Source organism: Pteropus alecto, unplaced genomic scaffold (assembly GCF_000325575.1).
Source record: "Pteropus alecto unplaced genomic scaffold, ASM32557v1 scaffold3, whole genome shotgun sequence".
NCBI classification, from domain to species: domain Eukaryota; kingdom Metazoa; phylum Chordata; class Mammalia; order Chiroptera; family Pteropodidae; genus Pteropus; species Pteropus alecto.
Window position 1 is genome coordinate 35489696 of NW_006442484.1, and position 22258 is coordinate 35511953.

The 22258-nt window shown below is 33.4% G+C and overlaps 1 protein-coding gene across 1 annotated transcript in view; it reads right to left on the reverse strand.

Annotated features, from left to right (window-relative positions):
* KCNH7 (potassium voltage-gated channel subfamily H member 7) overlaps positions 1-22258 on the reverse strand; it is a 404901-nt gene that overhangs the window by 19374 nt on the left and 363269 nt on the right. The window contains exons 10-12 of the mRNA XM_006921130.1: positions 7748-8000; positions 5446-5653; positions 3445-3539 (exon numbers count right to left, since the gene is read on the reverse strand). Coding sequence (XP_006921192.1) covers positions 3445-3539; positions 5446-5653; positions 7748-8000 — 556 coding nt within the window. The remainder of the gene's footprint in view (positions 1-3444; positions 3540-5445; positions 5654-7747; positions 8001-22258) is intronic.

Here is a 22258-nt window from a genome sequence, read left to right on the forward strand (position 1 = left end):
GTCCACTTGCCATAGGTTCTATATATATCTTTTCTTTTTTAATATATCTTTTTCAATGTAAGCTCCCTAGCAACATGTGGTAGGCAAGATTAGAAGCAGGTGGGGTGGGGAGAGATGAGGAGTGAAGCCTGAAGAGGTCCAGTGCTTTGTTGTAGCGCGTGACAAGGCAGGACTCAAACTGTTTCTGTTGCCAATGCCCAACCATGTGTTCTTCCCTCTGGTTCTTGATGCCTCTGCTGATTAATTCAGGGTCTTCAGTGCTCTTGGATATCTGCCTTCAATGTACTGTTTCATATGAGTAGTAAAATAGCTCTAAAATAATGCATTTCATAGGAAGCTTTCAATTTATGTATCCCCATATCATCTAGCATCAATTATCTTCTGGAAGTTCTCTGTCCTTTATACTTGCTTATGTGTATGTTTTTCTCCTAGATATTGATTCTACATCAAGAAGTATAACATAGGTGGCCACCTTCAGAGCATTAGATTGAAGTGACAGGAATTAAATTGCTTTTAGCAACTTTTACATTGTCTAGAGCACCACGGAGTCCTAAAGACTAGAATAGGCTCTCAGGCTCTGGATAACTGAAGTTAATTGTGTTTCCATATTAACCAAATTATGCTTACTCATTGATGTACCAGGAAACTTCAAAGAGCTGCAGGGAGATAGGCCACTCCTTTACCATCTCTATAAAATGGTCTCATAGACTAAGCCTGTTGTTAGGAGGAAATTTTTCAGAATCAATAGAAATGTTTAGTTGCTTAAGTACAATATATATTGTGACATGCTCTCAGGACCTCCCCAGAAGATAAAAACATTAGATTATTTAGCTTGAGAATGAAGAAACAAAAAATGATTGAAAGGAGATTTAATAAATCTTTAACTGCATGGGAACATTATTATATAGACATCATTGTGAAGCTGTTCTTCATTTCCAGCAAGATCAAAATAAAAGATTAACTTCAGGGTAAGAAATTTAGATTAGTCTCTGAAAGTACAACTTGACAGCAATGGTTCTGATTTTAGAAAAGTTACCAAGAGAATAATAAAAGACATTGTAGAAATAAATTATCATCTATTTATGAGTAGTTTATTGTTCTGAAATCAGCCAGAGGATTCAACAATTAGCCCAGTTCTACAAATGTTTATCAACCATTCCTTGCTAAAGGAATCCGTAGTTTGGTAGAGAAAAAGGACAAATACACCAACAACTAACACTGTACAAGGCAGATTTTGACAATATAACAAGAGAAAAGTGCCTCAGGAATTCATAAGAGAAAGGAAACTGATACATTTGAGGAAATCAAGAAAGAGTTTATGTAGAATGTATTTCTGAAGATTAATCTTGACAAAAAAATGTAATCTTAGTGGATAAAAAGTAGTGTGCTCTGTGTGTGTGTGGTTGGGACAGGAAGGTAAGTTCTGATTAAGGTAATAATACAAGCAAAAATACAGAAACAATTTACATGAACAAGAGGACAGTTTAGTTCACTCGAAATATAGAGGAAGTTGAAGGTAATAGCTGAGCTCCTCTAGGGTGAGAATTAAAAGAGAACAGAGGGCCAAAAGAAGAACTTGGATTAAGAAGGCAAAAAAAGGAAGAGAATCAAAAGAGAGATGCTCACATTCTGTTTCATTAATTCATTAATTCTTTCAACAAATATTTCTTGAACCTTGCTTTGTGATGAGCACTGAAACTTCATATGACTAAATATTTCCCACCTCCATAGGGCTTATGATATAGAGGCAGACAATATTAATTAAATAATGATGCAGATAAACCCAAAAGTAAAACTGGAATAAATTCTGCAAAAGAGAGGAGCTGACTGGTGAAGGCCAGGTTAAGATAGTTAAAAAAAAAAAAAAGTGATATGAGATAAAACTGAAGAGGTAGGCATAAACCACACTAGTAAGGATTTAGGGAATGGAAAGTCTTTAGAGGACTTTTAATATGTAGGTGACATAAACAGAACTGCATTTAGAAAAAAAACTCACTAGTAGTTTGGTGTGGAGAATAGATGTGAGAAGGTCAAGTTGGAGGTGGGAATTCAGTATTCCAGGTGACAGATTATGGTAGCTTGGCCCAGAGTCGTGGCTATGAATATGTAAAAGAGTGAACCAAAAGAGACCTAATCTGAAGACTAAATGGAAGCATATTGGAGATAGCAACAAGAAGACTTTTGCCAGAGTTGATGGAGAGGTTGGCGCCTAGATACATATCTAGTTTGTGCAACTGATTGGATGGTGGTGCCATTTAGAGACGTGACAACTGATGGAGAGACAAGTTTCCAGAGGGACATGAGTTCAGTTTAGAGACTGTTGAGTTTGAACTGTCTTTGAGATTGCAAGTAGATGGTTTAATAGACGGTCGAATATATGAGATGGAAACTCAGATTGTCTGAAATTAAAAAGTTAATATGCACATCTCCTATGAGAGAATATAATAAAACTGCAGGCATAAATGAGATCACCCAGAGAAAGAGTATGATACAGAATAAGAGAAGAGGGCTTAGGACTATGCCTTGAGAAACTAGAATAACTAGTTTAAAAGATAAAGATTCTACAATTATCTTCATGGAATTAATGAGAGTAGGAGGAAAATAGGAAGAGTGCCATTCACAGATGCCAAGAGAAGAGTATTCAAGAAGAGGGGAACTGGCTCACAGTGATTCTGCTGAGAGGACAAATAAGGTGAAGACTAGAATGTTTGTTGGATCAGCATGGGACAAGAGTGAAAGTTTCTTCGGGAAAGCCTTCTCCCATCTGCCTAGGCACAATTAGATGTACTCTCATATGGGTTCCCATTGAGGTATGCTTATTCTCGTTACAGCGCCTACTATTTGTATTCCAAATGATAGATGGCATATCATCTCCCTTCCTAGAAAAGGCAGGGCTGTTTTACACAGTTTCTTTCTGAGAAATTGAGTGGCTCTGTAAACATGTGAAAAGTTAAATAAATATTTGTTGAATATATGAGTAAAACATAAAGAATAGTTAGAAAGACAGACAAACCTAGAGAGGGTAAGGAAAGGCAAATGCTTCAAAGAGTTTGAGGATGAAGAGGACTAACAAATACCACCTTCATCCATGTCATGCACATGTGTGAGGGGATTGAGCGCTTGGCCTATGAGTCTTCCCTTCACAACACTGCTCAGAACTCTGAGGCACAGTTATACAACTGTTTTTAATTGGCCTTAAAAAAAAATCTGCTCTATATCTCTATCTGTGATGTTCTTATAGAAATCAGATGGCTTTGTTGACCAGCATCACTGAGAGCAGTCAGTCAGAAACCACATCATGAGCTACTGAAAAAAGCAAAGGATTTGCCTTTCTAAAACCTGAATAAAGTTTACCCTTAAGATCAGAGGTATAATGAACATTTAAGTAAGAAGAGCTAATAATCATATGCTCTACATTCAAACTTTATAAATAGAATGAATTACCTTTCTCTCCTTCACTATCGAATGATAATTTCCTTCTTCGTAGTTTACAGTTGTCTCCTTCAGAGTCATTCATGGACTGTGATTGAAGTAAGAGAGTAGCATTTGTTAACAGAATGTGAAGATAAAATGGAAAATTATTCAATCTGAATATAATGTATGATCAGTAAACTCTACTATTTCATATCATTTCAACCACTGTGAGACTTAATTATTAGATTGCAAGCAAACAGTTACAAAATCTTGCTTAATGGTGTTCTCCAAATCATAAAATAAATGAACTTATTCTAATAGTTTCATCTGATGAGAAAATCATATTTTAGAAGTCATTTATCATAAATGTTTCGAGATGATGTTGTCAACATTTAGAGACAACATATTCCTTTCTGTGGAATGGAATGTATTTTATGTAACTTGGTAAAGTTAAACTAAAAATAATAATTTAAAAAGACTTTGCAGAATGTGTATTACTGCAGAGAAAAACGTTTAAACTAATTAAAATGAGCTATGGTATTTAATTTACTTGATAATGATTGCAAGGTCAAATTTCATAACAATCAATATAAGGTTGAATTCAATAAACCCTATGCTTTGAACTCTTTATCATTTTTGTTCCCAGTTCCTCCTTCCCCATCTCTCTGGTTTACTGTGTAGAATATTATCAGTTTTGTAAATAAAAATGGAAGCTCTTAAGTAAATAAAACAAATGGAAGCTCCTGTTTTATTTATTTGGCTGCTGCTTAGACTTTTTTTTATGTAAAGAAGTTATCTGAGGGAGATGTTTATTGTTTTTCAAGGCAAATCAGAATGAAGTTCGTGACATTAAACTAGGATTTGATAAAGTACTGAAGTAAACCATTATTTAAAAAAAAAAAAAAAAGCATATGCTCTTGATAACTTGATCCTCTTCCCACATACTTTTTTTCAACTTTTCAGTGTTTTGAAAAGGATGATCTGAGCTGGTGCTTCGGATTATTAATGGTACCCTGGTTACCTTAGAAGTTTACCTTTAGGGTTCTCACAGTATCTGGGAATGACTGTAACTTCAGGGAGAATTAAATCAACCACCTTTTATCTAACTATTGACTTGATGATCTTTTTTTCCAGAGAGTATATGGCATTAAAATACATTGGCAAGTGTCAAAAGCCCAATAGTTGATTTCTGACAAAAATAGTACTTAGAATTGAAGTTGAAATTACAGGATTTGTGGGGGAAGAGCATGGAGAAATAACCTAGTAATAAACTGTGGGCTGTAAAATAAGTTCTATATTCTCAGAATTCTAGTAGATCATAGGGACACATTTTCATAGTGGAGGAGAGTGAGGGATATAAGGGCAACATTTTCAAACCTCATCCTAGGTTAAATTATATGTAGAATCACTTAAATTATTATTATTATTATTATTATTATTATTAAAAAATGATATTTTTATTAGACCATGTTATTCATCCTGCAGCAATAATTTTGACTCAGGTATAAGCCTGATTAATTTATACTTTTGTGATTTGGAATTTGTATTAAATATGGACTAAACTTAAATAAATTTAATTTTTTATTATTATTAAAAAGACATTGCTTACCACCATATGGTGTGAATAGTAGCTGAGAGACTATTTTATTCTGTATAAGATAATTTATGGAATTTTCAATAGTCTAGAATCATTTAGGGAATTTTCAATAGTCTAGAATCATCCATTTTTTACAAATAGTTGGCACATTCAGTATTAACCTAGCCTGTTTTAAATATGTATGTCACCTAAGAATTCCTAAAAGGTCAAATTTAACTGACCTACTTAAAGTTATTCAATATATTTGAAAGTAATTAGACTGAATTATTTCCCTATAATTTAGAAATTCTAGTATTAAGTTGGCTTTTTCTTCGAAATATTCGGACTTAGTAAAGTTTTGCTAAAATATTTTGCTTGACATTTCAGAGGTATTTGGACAATCCAAGAATAAAATAAAATGTCAGAAGTACAAAATAAGCAAACAGTTAACATATACCTTTGCACTCTCATGCCTTAGGTTGAAAGTCAACTCTAGGTTTGTGAGGAAGTGATCAGAAAACTCAGGATACATATCCAAAACCTCCAGCAAGTCTTCTCTCTGGATCTTATGCAAGTCACAGTATGTGAGAGCTCTTACATCTGCATTAGATTTTCCAGGTTTGGCATAAAGATGAACCATTTCTCCAAATATATCATTTTTTCCTTAAAAAAAAAAAAGAAAAAAGAAAGTAAGTGGAGGTAAAGGAATCTGAATTTAATGTTTTTCCCCCGCTAAAAGTAAAAGGAGACCATCAATCAATCTCTCAACTAAAGATTTCAAATGTAAGATCCCATACCCAATAGACATTGGGCAGCAAAATTCCAGTACCTCATACTGACTGCCCCAGTCATTTTTGTTTGCTGAGTGAAATTTGCCTCAATGCACTGGTCCTTGTCCAATCCCTATTATTTTCTTGTTTTGATTATTTGGCTAAACAACTAGAATGCAGCAAATGTTGTTTTAGTCTGCTATACCCCAGATTGCTAGAAAAGGGTCTTGCTATATAGTAGGTCTGGTCTAATTTTATCAATCCGGTAATATGAGAAAGGCTGTGGTGAGTCAGATTCACGAACTTTCTATCTCAGGATGGTCTCTGCAAGTGATGCCAAGCATGGGGTTATGGTGGAACACTTTCAACACATGGAAGACTAGGGGTATGATTTGAACATACCTGTTTCCTTTAGTAACCACTTTTAGATATGCCTTTGATAAATTTGTTTAATTAATCTAGTGATAGTCTATCAACATATGTAGTCATTTTTTTTTTTTTTTTTTTAAAAAGATAACCTTTATTCTAAAAGTTTGTCCTTCTGCTTTCTTGCCAAGCTTGGGATTATCTCAGTGTCTGGCTTCTGGTGGGCCCTCCCCAGGGCCTCTTCCTGGCCACATACCACCTGCTTTTCCAGGCCTCCTTCAATGATAAGGATAATGACAGCAACAACAACAAATGCTCACTGAGGACTAAGTAGGTACCAGGCACTGTGTCAAATGCTTAGGTGCATTATCTCATTTAATCCCCAAAGTAACCTCACAAAGAAATGACTCATTATTATCCAAATTTTATGAATATGGAAAAGAGGATTAAAGAGATAAACTGATTAGGTCAAGGTCACCTTCTCTTGGGTGAAGTAAAGGGAGGGAGACAGTAGCCATGATTAAATCTCATACATTCTGACTCCAGTCAAAACCTTTACACACCTCTTAAATTTAATTTTCTTCTAACAGTTTTCTTGAATGTCATGGCCACTTACATTATTCTGTCTCTGAATGTCAAGATACTTAAAAATTGTACCTATGGAATACATGCTTAATAACTACTGATAGATTATTGATTATATAACTTTTAAAGATTGTCAATGGAAGTGTAAAATAATACTTTCTTACATATATCCTGAAGCTTCTTTTCATATTTAGAAAAAACTTCCTGGATCTGTTAATTTTGTTTTTGTTAGACAAGTTCATGTATACCTGCTTATGGAAACTATCAATGACTTTGAAACAAAAAAGTTCTAGTCAGATAAAAAAAATGCTGTAATGTTCTTATTTTAAATGTTAATTTAATGGGAAGAAATCAGATGTCATATCTTTATAAGAAAAACTGATATTAGAGCAAATACATTCACTTGACTTTAAATAAATACCTAGCTTTTCAAAAGTAGAATGAATAATCATAATTTGTGAAGATTTTAAGTGTGGATTTACATGGAAATGGAAACAGGAAAGAAGAATCTATTGAAATTATTTATATCTTTGATATTTCAGTATAGATATTATCAAAGAAAAGCTCTGAACTAAATTTAGCATGGGCTTTGTATTTTAATTAGCTTACATGACTGTAAATAAGCAAAGAGTAAGCCAGTCAATGTTTATAGTACACAGCAGGTAAAAGTGCGTGGCAAATAGACGAAATTTGTCAAAACATAAACTGAGTTCATAATAGGGCATTGACACATGCTAGCCAGTATACTTAAACATATATACATTTTATTTAAGGTGTTAAGGGATCAAGCATGAATCCGAGATCCTCTAATATAAAAAGGAAAATACTGTCAGAAAAAAAGTGAGAGTCAAGAAAACATATTTTTTGAGAAGTTAATTTGATTTGAATTGAGTTTTAAATAAAGCTTTAAAGTTATCCATCAGACTTAAATTGTGCTTATAAATAAATAGATTAGTCCTTTTTTTTCTACCATTTTAAACTGCATTGAACTAGCTTGTTACTGAATTTGTCACCATCCAGTTCTTAAAACACTCACCCAGAATAGCTACCACAATGTCATCTTTGAGGATTTCAATGGAGCCTCTGGATAAGAAATAAAGTGCAGTGAGGACATCCCCACAGTGAACTAGAGTATCTCCTGGAGGCGCATGGGTAGTCTTGAACTTCATTGCCAAAGCTCTAAGGCAACCTTTACTTGCCCCACGAAAGGCTTTGCAGTTTTGCAGCAAAGTCTGGTTGAGATGTAGACATATGTCAGCTTGTAAACATTCTGGGAAACCCTTGAGGACCTAAAGAAAAAAAGTAAAGAGTTTCATACTACAACACACAGGGTACCTCCACCTGAAATAAATTATATTTCTTGCTCACAGAACCACAGGTGTAGTAATTGTCACACAGAGGTTCTCAAATGCTTCTACCTCACCCTTCTTAATGAATACTTGGTTTGCTAAACATGTTAAAATTTTAACTCAGATACTTGTTCTCTAAATTAACTGTAGGCATTTGAACTCAGCACAAATGCTGTCTCATCAAAATGTAATGCCTACAATGTTTTACGCTGCTTCTTAATCCCTGCATTGTTATTTGGCATCATACTATGCACAGATATAATGCAATGTGACCATTAATAAGACATAACTAATGAAAGGTGGTACGACTAGAAAGACAACTTTTTGAAGGCATCTCAAGTCAACTGGATTGTTATCTCTGGTATATGTTTTATTTAGAATTAGTAAAAGTAATGATCCTGTAATAGCCATGGTATTTGTAAATGTCATATACCAGAGTGTACTTGGAATTTTTATGTTTCATATGCACATTATTAATACTAAATATTTTATAAAGCACTGAAAATAGAGAAAGAGAAGAACAGCAAACATACTTTAAAAGTGTGGTTCAGTTTTCAGAATTGAAAATTATGCCAGAATTTATAAAGAATACATGAAGCTTCTAACATGCTATTATTTTGACAGCCTATTCAGTGATTAATTTAAAACTTGTGGAAAAGATTAAACAATAGCTTGTGACAAGTACTACTCAGTTTAAACTGAATAAAATTTCATGGGATTTTGTAAAATTCCCAGTATTCAATGTGTAAAGACACTCAACTCTTGTTTCTCTGTATATGTTTAGCTGTTTGAGGTTTTAATCCTCATGTTAACTTTACCCTGTCAGTAAAAATAGATCTATTTTAATATGTTTTAGGGTAAGAGGGAGGAGGTATTATATAGTGCCTAATAAAGGAATTTTAGAATTTCCTACCTTTTGGGGTCAACCTTGTTATTGCTGTCCAATATATTTAAAAATAATCATGAATTACTGCATAGATAATTCATGTGTATGTGATCTTTAGGAGAACTTCAAGTTAGATTATATTTGAGTTAATTTACAATTCTTATGGCTTTAAATATTAAAGCAGCCATAGGGATCCTGTTTCTGTAGGACCACTGTGTGATGCAATTAGTCAGATTGATGGTGATTATAATACCAAAGGATAAACAAGAGATCCAAAACAGAACAGCCACTGTTTTGGATCTTGTCTACTTCATTGTATAGTCACCCACAGATAAGGATAAAGGGTGTTTTAGAAAAAGACCCACAGAATATGGGTTTTGGTCATGAAGTTGCCACAGGTCGTTGCTTGTGCAAGTCACTTCATCCATCTGTGTTCCTTTGCCAGAGAATAAGAGTCTTCACAATACTGAAATTTGTCATAGGTTACCAAAAATAGTGTGCCAATTGTTAAACAATGCTCACCCAGTTCCACATATCTGTAGGAACTCAGACTTTTATTCTGCGGTTTCTTTATTGCCTATCTCAGACCTAAAAGAAATGAGCCTTCCTCTGAGTTCCTGGGCTCATCTGAAACCTCTCCCCTTAACTGTAGCTATTATCTACATGACAGGAAATCCTGACAGATTTCCTGCTTGGACTGAAGACCTCTGCAAAAGGATAACTTGCCTAATCTTTGTCCATTTCTGCCTTTGGGACCTGGAGGCTCTTTTCTCACTCTTTGTTGGGATCCTAAACAACCCAACTCTTTTCACGAAACCAGCCCTCCAGGCCACTGATCCCGTCTAACTGTCTAAACTGTCACATTGGATTCTAAGCAATGCTAGCCTGGAGTTAAGCTAGGTTTGGACGCTGTTTTCTGAAGTGGGCCATTTTATTTGGGGGTGCTATCGTAGGAAAAAAAAAACCTAGTTCACTGGCATCTTTGCATATAATTTACTTTTTCTCCCTAAAACCCACTGTTGTGGTCTCAGCACAACCCTCATATGTCCCCATACAGAAAAAACTGTGAAAATTATTACACAAGTAACAAATCAGATATATCTATTTTTCTTTTAAGATTTGGCTATAACAAAGTACAAAAAAAGTTTTATGTCACATAAATGGGGAAGATATTGTTCCCAGTATAGGAGATGGAATGAGAATACTGAGCTTGTAGTTGCTATTTCTGGCACTTTACTGAAGTTTCTCAGTTATACCGAGTATAGCTTGCATACAGAAGAAAATTTGTGTGTGTGTGTGGGGGGGCATGGGTGTATGTGGTGGACACGTATGGGTGTTTATGCATGCTTTGAGTTGGATGATGTGGAAGAGATAGAGAGAGGTAGGTTATTCATTTCTTTGCATATGTTATATGAACTATAGAATCACATAGGCATAAGCTGAAGTCCTAGTTTCATCAGTTACTGGCTGTGACTTTGATCAAGTCACTTAACCTTTCTTGAGATTCAGTTTCTTCTATTGTAAAAATGATTAAAAATATCTACTTCACAAGGTTGTGCCCACAATTAAATGCAATAATGTATGGAAATCATCCCATGCACTGCTATATGTTGTTCAAAAGATAGTTTACTTCTGACTTTTCCTTCCTTCCTTCTCCTTCTCTCCCTCCCTCCCTCCCTCCTTCTCTCTCTCTCTTATTATGGTCACACATATTTATTGCTCCTGAAAAACTGCATGTTCTCTTTAGCTAAAAATTGTGTTCTTTCTTTGGTTTCTTTGGTAGATAAGAAATTCTTCACTAAATTTTGTGTTCCATTACTTCCAAGAGTTTAAACAATTTGTGCTCCATTGTCTCAACAGAGTTTAAGAATTCTTTTTCCTCTCATCTCTCTAACTTTTGTTCCCTGTTTCTGACTTGCGTTCCAAGTTTTGGCTTATTTGCAGTTAGATTTTCACTGTTGTCTTAAATTCTTTTTGAAAGCAGGTTACTAAATCAATTTACAAATATGTTCTTGGAATTCCAACACTCAGAATCATTCACAAAACCTTAAAGGGAACTTGAGAACATTTTTCAACATTGTTTTCTTCTCAAGTGTCCTTTTAAATGTTGCCATCTTCTAATATTATTCCTATTAGAAGTGACACCCATTGGAAAGAAGGACCTCAAGTTGGAGGTGCCACAGAGTTCCACAGAGAAGCCTTCGTATACAATGGGGAGATACACAGATCTTGGCATGAAGGACGTGTCTAGATTAAGAAATTTTCCTTTGTGGTTAGCCCTTAACCAACTTTCTTAATTTCTTTAAGTCGGTTACATAGCTCCCTCAAATAAAACTGAACAGCAGTTAGTATTCAGTTATTGAATCTCTTACTAGCCCAGAAGTTTAGATGTCTTAAATAAGTTAGCAGCTTTGGAATATGGTTTATGCCTAAGTAAAGGTACTTTAAAAAGGAGAGTTAAAAGAGAGGGAGCTGTAGTGGAACAAAGGTAGAAGAATTCTAAAAAGAGTATAAAGAAAAGAGAGTGTGGTATGTGTGTGTGTGTGCATGTGTGCACACACGCATGAGTGTGTGTGGTTTAGTTTAGTTCCTCTGTTAAACTACCTGACTTAGAACTGCCTCATTTAGCAGTCAAATATTGGCATTTTACCAGGCCAAGCAAATCTGGCTACAAAGAGTAGCTAGTCAAGTACAAACCGGATATGAGCTGGTTTAGTGGTTGTTACGATCATTTCCACTACTGTCTAAACAATCTTCTTGTCAATCATATTCTGAAGCTCTGAGGGTGCAAAGCACATTTCACTGTGCATCTAGAGCCACTGTTTTATTGACTTAGTGTGATTTCAAAGACTACAGAGCATCACCCAGAATCAGTGTCATGGCCTGCACTAGGAAAAGTAGTCCTCATTCTTTTAGCAAATATTTATTAAGTATCTACTACATACCAGGCACTATGCTAGGCATGGGAGCATGACAATGAGTGAAACATGTTTTGAAAACATGCCTGGCTCTCAAACCTTTCTCTAAATGCCCGGATTAAAAAAAAAAAAATTATAGGTTTAACCATAATAGTCCATGTTTTGCTTTTTATGCCAAATTTAGATGTTTATAATGTACAGCTATAATACTAACAATTGTCCAAACAAACCTTCAAGATACCAGTTAATTTAAGGTGAGTAGAAAGCTCCAATTTCACTTTTCTAATATCGACTGTTATAGGGGCATATTTTTAAAACTTCCTAAAGTTTCAGAAATTTTTTTCAACCTGGTAAAAATTCCATGTCTTTATTGTGGTATAAAGTCACTTGAATATTTTATAGATGTAAAATTAATTTCTCTTTACTTGAATTTATGTAGATAAAAAACTCTTTGAGACTCTCAAATTATGTAAGACAAATGAGACATTTGTTCTTTTGAGTAAAAAATGCTTTCTGAGATTGTTAAAAAAAAAAAAAAATCGACTCCATAGCTTAGTACTGGAGGATGCAATGTGACATTCAAACAATAATAACCCAACAACTACGAAACAAAATAATGTGATTAAATCAAAATAAAACTTTGCAAAAATCACACAAAGAGAGAGTGAAAATGACAATAATGAACTATTCCATAGTAGGCATTTATCAAACATTATCAAACATTAATTCAGAAGTATTTAACTTTATGTTAAACTTCTCTCAAATGTACAGATGCTGACATATACCTAATAGGATAAATATTACAATATCATTAACATTTGCAATGAATACCAAACTTAGAAGTGAATGTATGCTGAAGTTAATTAAGCCTTGCAACTTCTGATTTGATATGTGTGCTCATCAAAACAACATTAGTCTTACTAACTTTTTAATAAGTAAATCCTTAAATTTAACTGTATTTATACTAATAAAATAATATATTATCTATATTATGTAATGGGGCTTAACTGAAAAAGAAGTTTGGTCCAGGTCTATAATAGACTGTAATTAGAAAAATGTGTCCTAGGCTTCAGTCACTGGAGTCTGAGTAGAGGAGTATCATAATTTATGAAAATTTTTCTCATTTTGATGTGACACTATTATGTCACCCTTCAAGGTGGGGTTTGCTTCATATTAAATTTTTCTCTGGAAATAGTTCTTTTATAATCAAATTTCAATATAATATTGTCTTAGCACACTAACTATATATTCTGTGGGTGAGAAAGGTGAACTCGCAGTCTCAAACCCATGGTTGTTTTTTTCCAACCAGCAGTTTAAGGCTTCCTTTTGTTCCTATGGGATAGCCTCCATGCTACTGGCCCCACCTCCATGTGATTAAAGAAAAGAGAGTAACTTATTTCCTTATTCAACTTTTATCTGGATGCTGATAGATAAGGATTTCTAAATGTAGTTAAATATTCACAATATATTGACAATAAACTCTATTATTCCTTCCTCAAATTTAAAACACGAGTCGATGTTTGCTGTTTCTTTGCCTGGATTACAAAACACTCTCTTAGAGGCTCACATTTTCTAGATTCTGTTGAAAGAGTCAACAACTGAGTTTTTGTTTTTTTTTAAATCAAGACCTTTTCTAGACTTCCATAGTGTTTTAAGCTGTTGTATTTGCTTTTAGAAAAGGCCCATACTATATTTTTTAATAGATATCCCTTATTCAGATAGTATTGGAGAGTTGATCTGTGTTGTAATAAGTGGTTTTTGATTTGTTTCCCACAGCATAGCTATACAGGGGACATTTCTAAGGCAGGCTGAAAGGGCACAATGAGAAAGACAGTCTGAGTGTGGAGAATGGTTCTCCTAAACAGCAAATTAATCTTATGAACAACTTTAATAATTGTGATAACTAAAATTAGGAAATTTTCTGGGTAAATTCTCCAGGTCATTAAGTACACTTAAATCATGAAAAATAAAGAGCAATCAAAACACAAATTAATACTTCTTATGAAGCAGTAAACTTCAAGCATGATTATCAAATAGATTACGTAAGTAATATATTAAATCTTCAGTCTCAATATAAAATATTAAGTCTACAGTCAATATTTTATGGTATTTTCTGATTCTGATAGAATTATTGTTTGCCATGAGGGCATTCAGTATTTGATAAATCTTTGATAAGCATTAATAAGATTTTAACCTTGCCTTTTGTTGTTTCTAGAAGCTAATGTTTTTCCTTAGTGGAACCTATAATTTTGAGGTCATCACAGATCATGTTATTTCTGTGGTTATGGTTTATCATTAAGGAATAGGAAATATATAGTTTTCATGTTTCCTTTGTGGTTACATGTTTAATATTTCATGTTTAACCATTAATCATGATTGATAGATTGTTTTGGTAGTTTTAAAAATACAAATATATATAACCCTAGTCTAAAGCTCAAATTGTTTTGTCATCTATTTTCTTATTTTACCTTTATGTGGATGATGAAAATAAGGAAACTTTCTCCCCCCACCCCCACCCTGTATGTGACTTTTCAACATTTATTGTATAGTTACATCATTTAGAGGGGAAAAAAACAGATAAGCAAAATAAAAACTTGCCACACATAGATGTGGAAAATAATGTCATAAATCTTGAACAAATTTTGGTACAAGTAAAGGTTCCTTGAAAAATAAAACACAGACCTCCTTCCTGCATCTTCCCCTTTCCTCTCCCGCAGCTCCTGCCTGCAGTTAACAGCATGACTGAGATGTTTCTTTGCTTTCAGGACTTTTGAACTTTAACCTGACCCAAATTAAGTCAGGGCCAAAGAAGAGTTGGAGTGTGGGTGATAATGTATAAGCAGAGGGGATTTATTGCTTTTACATACATGTCCTTGTTACCCTGACTCTGGAGTCCTTCTGCTAATTCAGCAATAGCCTGACTTAAAAAGGTGCATTACAATTTCTGAAATGAGGTCTCAAGGGAAACCTTGAAACCCACTAGAATTTCTAAAGATAACTGGAGGAATCTTCATCTTGAGAAGCAATTTCAGGACTTTTCCTTCAACTCCCAATTGCTTGAGAGAGGAAATGAGGGAAAGAAGGTATGAACGGAATATAACTAGAACGGGGTCTATTGAATACTTTGCAAATACTTCTTCCTACACGGATTAATTATAAATGACCTGAGCTTACTCACAAAGAGAAAGAGAGGTGCCACCTTCAGGTGATGAAAAGAATGATTTAAGTAACACCTTGCACTTGATACAACATCTTGAACTTGAATCTAATTTTATGTTTCAGAAACATTTCCCATGTGTAATAGTGTAGAATCAAATCTTTTAATTTGTCTATCAACTTTATATAATGAGTATAGAATAGCAAGTAGCCTATTTTTCATATGTGAAAGCTGAAATATAAATGCATTAATGATATTTTTGTGTGGAAGAACTAAGATTTCAAACTTAATCCCAAATTACTTCAATTATTGTGAAGTGCCATAGTTGTCCATCAGATTGGATTTCTAAAGTGGCTCCCAGTCTGATGAGATGTAAAATGTTTCTCATTCATTTTATTTATTAGTTTTATCAGTAAGTAACAAAGAATAGAAATTAGCATACATGCCATTCTCATTTTGTGCCAGTTAGGGTATTTGTTCCCCCAAAAGATTAGGGCCGTATCATCATTTATATGACTTTAGCATACTAGCAGAAGCTCTGAAAATAAAAGTTCTCTTCTTCTACCTATCAGATTTCTGTTCTGTAAAATATTGATTCTGGTTACCCAGTACTCTGAATGTTCCAAACACAGTTGTGTACTTTCACATTTCTACTTCCACCAACTGAATTATAAACCAACTGTGTATGTTTCAAAACCTGTTTATGCCAACTGTAGTTGTTAGTGAAATTATATAATTCAGTCATATTGTGCGTAAAAGAATGAAATATGCCTAAAGAGAGAGAGCAGGTTTCTTTCCCCCTCCATGAAAATAAAGCTAAATGCTTTGGAAAACCATGATAAAGATCAATCATTAAAAAAAATGCAACCACAGATTGCTTTTATATTAGGTGTGGGTACTTAAACATTTCTGCAAATAGAAATCTTATAAAGTCCATAAACTCTGATTATAATCCAAAAAATAAGAAAAAATATTAAAAAGTGACCATAAAATCAGAAGTATATGGGAATTAAGAACCACAATCTATGCTAACCATTGGATTAAAGAAAAAATAATTTAAACACAATAAAAAAGAACATTTCTTATAAAAAATCCGTGGACACATAGAAAAACTCGCATTGAAAAGAAAATGTAGTCTTAATGCCTTCACTATTACAAAAGAAAGACTCAAACAATGAAAGAGCTTAACACAAATGTTAAGAATAATAGGACAATCAAAAAGTGAGGAATAATGAAGATAAATGGTAAAAATGAAAAGAATGGTGGCAAGAATAAATTAACCCAAAGGTTAGTTCCTTGAATAACTCCAATGAGATACATAAATCTTTCAAGTCCTGCTAAAGGAAAGAAGGGAAAACAAAAATATGTAAGTTTAGGAATGAGAAAGCAGATGTACCTGCTGATACAGAAAAAACAAAATGAGTTAAAAGAGAATCTTACACACAATTTTAAAGCCTAGATGAAGTGGGTGAATTTTTAACAAAATATAAATTAATAATATTGAGCAAAAAAGAAATAGAATAAATAATTATCATAGTAGAGTTGGAGTGATGATGAAAGATCTGCTATTAAACCCACACAAACCACATGGTTTTGTAGATGCTTTCTAACATTTAAAGAACATGTAATCATAGAACAATGCCATTATTATTATTTTTTAAAATTTTTATATGAGTTTATTTGAGCTGACAACGTATATCTAGATCTCAAATGCTTCCGACCAATGTCATTATAAAATAGATACAACATTTAAAATAATTTACTAGCCAATAAAAATAAAGTATCAAAAAATCTATGACCAAGTAGATTTACTTCAGAAAAGCAAGAATATTTTAAAAGTATTAGACTTAATAATAAAGCTATTTTCACTAAAATCAGCTATTACCCTTCAGAAATGTTTTGGAGAATCTAGTGAACTAAAAAAGCCAATAAATAGTATTTTTAAAAAAGAAAATAAACATCTCTTTTTCTAGTGATATGATTACATACTTAGAACATTCAAGAGTAAATTCTCAAGGGAACCCCCCCAAAAACCAAACCAAACCAAACCAAACCAAACCAAACCAAACCAAACCAGCAAAGAATGAGAAAGAGAATTCAAGGTGATTATATAAGAGATAGTTTTACTCTTTATTATTTATAAGTAGGTAAAAATGGAAATATGTAATATATTTCATTTGTTTGACTAAGCTATATAAAATTTGAGAATAATTTTAATAATGTATATAAGAATTTCTAAAAAGAAAATTATAAAGTATTATCGAAGGAGATTTTATTTTTTAAGATATAAACCAGTGGTTCTCAATCCTGGCTACATATTAGAACAGACATAAAAATATTGATGCTCAGACTTCATTATAAGCAATTCTGATTTAATTGTTGTAGGGTAGATCTGAAGCATTGAAATTTGTCTAACATATTTTAGACAGTTTTAATATCCAACAAAGATAAGAACTTAATATTGAAATACCAAAATTACGTAAAAATTAATACAAAATTATAGAAAAGGAATGGTTAGCAAGGATTAGCAAGGGTTATAGAAAGGGTTTCTTTATCTTTCCCAAGGAACACCTGTAAAGAAAAGTGACCGGCTAATGACAAAACATTAGTAACCCGCTCATGGCAAACACACTAAAGGTGTGGAGTAGTTCCTATCTATGGAGTGTTTTTAGTAGAATGTAAGTAGTCTAGATTGCTAATGGTAAACAAACCTTTCATCGATAGATTTATAAGACATGGCTTTCTGGAAAATGTCATTAAAACTACTTCCAGATTATAAAATGTGGATGACCAAAAGAGTTTCACTGAGCTTAAGTGTTATGTCTTCACATACATACACTGTTTACTCCTATGTTAAGTCTGAACCAGGACACATACTAATATGTCAAGAAAGGCTCTCCACACTTTGCTTATGCCTTATAATTACATATAGTCTTGAAATTATTAGTAAATCTTGCTACTGGTTACAATTTCTGATTCTTGTGAGCCAGATTGAAAATTGATCTTTGGATTATCTCGCAAGCCCAACATTAAGTTATTGAATAAAAATAGTCATATATTTTATATAGAAGAATAAGTACTCTCGAATAGCCAAAAAAAAAAAAAAAAGATTAATATGAGTTGACCTACCTTGTCAGATATTAATGCATGATGTAAAGCCACTAAATACAGAACATTATATTGCCATAGCAATGGACAAATAGAGATATGTATCCCAATTATATCTGATAATTTAATGTATAAATAAGGTGGTATTTTAAATCAATAGGAAAAAGAATGACATTTAAATTCTACCAGTACTATCTTCTATTAATGTGAAAAAATAATTTATAAAACTTCATTTTAAACAGATTACAGAATTTTCTTTTTAATCATGTAACAAAAGAAAATCTAGGAAATTAATTTTATAATTTTTAGGTTTAGTGGGATCTTTGAAAAACAGGACAGGATCTCAGAACTACATAAGAAAATGTAACTAATTGGATCATATTAAAAATCTAAAAAAAATAACCTGTAAGTCCAAAAGATATCTTAAACAAAAAATAACATATTAAAAAGATATTAAGAATAAATTTGCAATATAGAGGACAGATAAAGCATTAACATCTATAATTTATAAAAAGTTCTTATAAAATGATAAGAAAAGGTAACCAAAAATATGTAAAACTGCTATAAATAGGTAATTCATAGAAGAAACATCTTGATTAACCATACTTGTTTAATTATAATGCTCTGACCTCAGGGCTGATGTCAGCTACTGTAGAATATTAAGCACAGCTTATAGATAAAGCAGATAAAATTTGAGTTAGATTCTGAGCTAAAGCTCCCATCTAAGCAAACAGTATTAAGTTCTCATTTTCCTGGCATCCACACACTGTGATTCACAGTTCGAACTAGATGGTGGTTAGAAATGGACCTCTATGATTTAGGTATAATAATTATACCTATCTGAAGAGAGTCCTTGGCTTTCTCTTCCTATTATGATAGACTAACTACAGATCCCACTGTTGTTGAACTCACTTTGCAAGCATGGTGCCAGTTAAATAAGTCTTTCTTGATGATGGTTGGAGACCAGGATAAAGTGACCATCATCATTTGTGGAACATGAGAGCACATATCATTTGTGACCTGAAAATACCAGATGCCTGTCTTATGCTTGATATTGTCCATGTCAGGGGGCTCCAGATGGTATTTATTGTTTTCTGTGGTATTTTAGAGACTTTAGAGTAAATAACTTTGGCGAAAAATAGGAAGAGCATGTCCTTGCACTTTCTTAAACACCTGTTGTTCAGGTGCTGGCTACAGTAGGCAAGTATGTATGTTAATAGTAGATATCTTGCCAGTGCAAAATTTTACTACCTACCCAGTTTCTGTGGAGCCAGGCAATTCCTATCAACGAATCAACATGCAGACAAAAACATCTTTTAAAGTGCATTGTAGAAAACTATTATTTTAATTCAACCCCTAAATGGTAACTAGGTTTTACAGAAAACTAAAAGATGTCGCCAGTCTTCAGGGTAATTATCATTTAAATGTAGGTTTTTGCTAATCTCCATGTCCTCTTTCTTATTAGGCTATTTGGATCAAAGTGTAGAGAACAGCATGTGTCTTTTTACTTAGGCAATATTTGTAGTGCTTTCTTCAACTCGATTGCTAATTTTGAACTTATGCTTTTTTGTTCAAATATTACTAGTCAAACAAAAATATCAATCTAAATTGTCCAGGCTTACCTATGCAAAAATTGTATTATGCTGTTGATATCTTTAAACATGAGTGATTTTATTTTTGGAGGAAATCTTAGAATCAGGGTCCTTGCCTAGTAGTGCCTAGTTATATATGAGGGCATCATATTTTTATTTGTTTTATTTATAGCTCTATGATTCTAATCAGTTATAGTTGTTCATTGACCATATTTATCAACTTCAATATATAAAGGATCATTAGAAAAAGGTAAAGTGGAATAAAAACAATATGGTGAAAATAAGCTATGCTCTTTTGTAAATTTTGCTTTATAGTTTTGATGGAGTTTAATATCACAAGGATTGTTTTTATATGAGTCGCTAAATTGAACATAACTGAAAGAGTTCATCATTACATTTCACTATGGTTGTCAAAACAGCCCACGAGTAGAGTAGATTTGGATGTGAAAGTTTGGCGCAAATGAAGTCATTTTAATAAGTGCAGAGAATGGGTACAACACGGTCTTTGCAGGAGTAGAGTTAGAATGTGGATGAAGACAGAAGGTCAGTGTTGGTAGTTAAGCACATAATAGTAGACAGTAAGTAGTAGCAGTAATAAGCAGTAGTCAGTTAAGGTCAGTTGTTAGAGTTAGTGAAGGCTACTCTGACAGATAACAAAGGAGCTGGAAAAGAGTAGTGGAAGAAAAGGAAATCAAATATTTAGTAAAATCCTCCTTAGAAATCTTATCAGCCCCATGAAGTAAGAATTACTATTAATCAATTATCAGTTCTTCATTATCTTCTTTTCCATTTTGATTGGCTTTGTTTGTTGGGCTCAATATAAATGTCACTCAGAGCCCCACCGTGATTCTAAGCATTTTTAGCCTTCTGGATTGACTCTTGATTGAAATCTCTAAAAATTTTCCCTTCAACTTTGCCACTATTTTACACCTCCTCTTTTCTGAGGAGTTAATTTAATCTCTGCCAGACCAAGGAGCCTGGACCATGTGGTGCAAGTGCCATGGGGTTTACTCCTGTAATCCTCAGAGCCAATGCCTCCACCCTTTCTCTTTTTTTTCTGCCCCCATTTAAGGAAGCCTTGCCTATCTGCCGTGATGAAGAATTTATCCCACTTGTTAGATTCTTATTCCAACTCCTTCAACATCTGTCTCTTAAAACTGCCTCCATTAATGCTCAGGCAAAAACAAATAAGCGAACGAACAAACCTCCCAAACTCAACTGTTCTTTTTTTCATAAAATAATTTCTGGATTACCTGCCTTAATTCTGCCTTGTGCTCTCTCACATATGTGCCTCTACTCCTGTTCTTGTCTTCACCTGAAATGGTCCCCTTTGGTTCTCTGCCATCCACAATTTTTCCACTCATTTATTCCATTGGTTTTTTAATAATATAAAGAAAATGGCCCGTAAGGGAGACTAAGAGGTCCATGACATGGAGCAAGAGAGTGAGTAGCAGTTGGGTTAGAACCTCCATCCTCCAGCAGGAAAATCTCTCATAATAGTTGATTTATACGTTTAGCATATTTGAGTTTTAATGTTTTAAAAATATTTGAAAATGACAAGTTTAATGAAATCGCAGAAAGATTAAGTGACTTGTCCAAGATTAGTGGCATATTGAGAGCTAGTGCTTGGATCTTATGAATTCCTATTCTATATCTTTTCTTTTTTTTCTATTATTCAGACATTACTAGGTGGGGACATTTTTAGGTAAGGAATAACATTTGTTATTAAATGTTCAGAAGGTCTTTCATGCCAATATAATTTTAAATTATGGAGTAATTTCTGTCATAATTGATTATTTTTCTCCATCCAGAATGATGTATGGACCATGGTTATTGGGGCCCTTCCTCAGTCATGCTAGGGTCTTATGTGTGATATGAAGACACTTGATTCTGCACTGACCTGGAAGGTCATTTTCAGTTCTTGGCAATTCTGTGACTAAAATCTATGTATATAATGTCAGAAAGTTTCAGATTAGGTTAGAAGACAGCTTTGATTTGGGGAAATTCCTCGACAAGCCTTCTGTCTTATTCTGAGAATGCATGTATTTCTTAATTAGTCTAATTTCTAGGAGTATAAGGGAAAGGGTTCTCCAGCATTGATCTATAGACATCTTTGAGACAATTTACTATTCCTAAGCCTAACATGCAAAAGAACACCCTCCTTTAACTAGTTTCATTATCCTGACCCTTTTCCTTTTGTACTCTGAACCATTCAGTTCATCAGAAAGAGAGTCTGTAAGTATTCCCAGAATGCTTTTGGTTCTGGAACATTCTGACAAGAGCTGTTTCACAAAAAGCAAAAGATGCAGGAAATAAGGAATATGGCTGCACATTTTAGGTCAGTTCTTTCCTATGTTTTGTAACCTATCAGGAAATCAAATGTTTTTAGCTATGAAAAATAATTTTAGGTCAATTAATACAGGGCAATTGGATATCTTGTACCTCATTTGGACATGATTGAACAGCAAAAATGACCAAAAATGTTTCATGAGAAATTATATTTAAGGTCATACTTAAATGAAATTAGGTGGAATGCC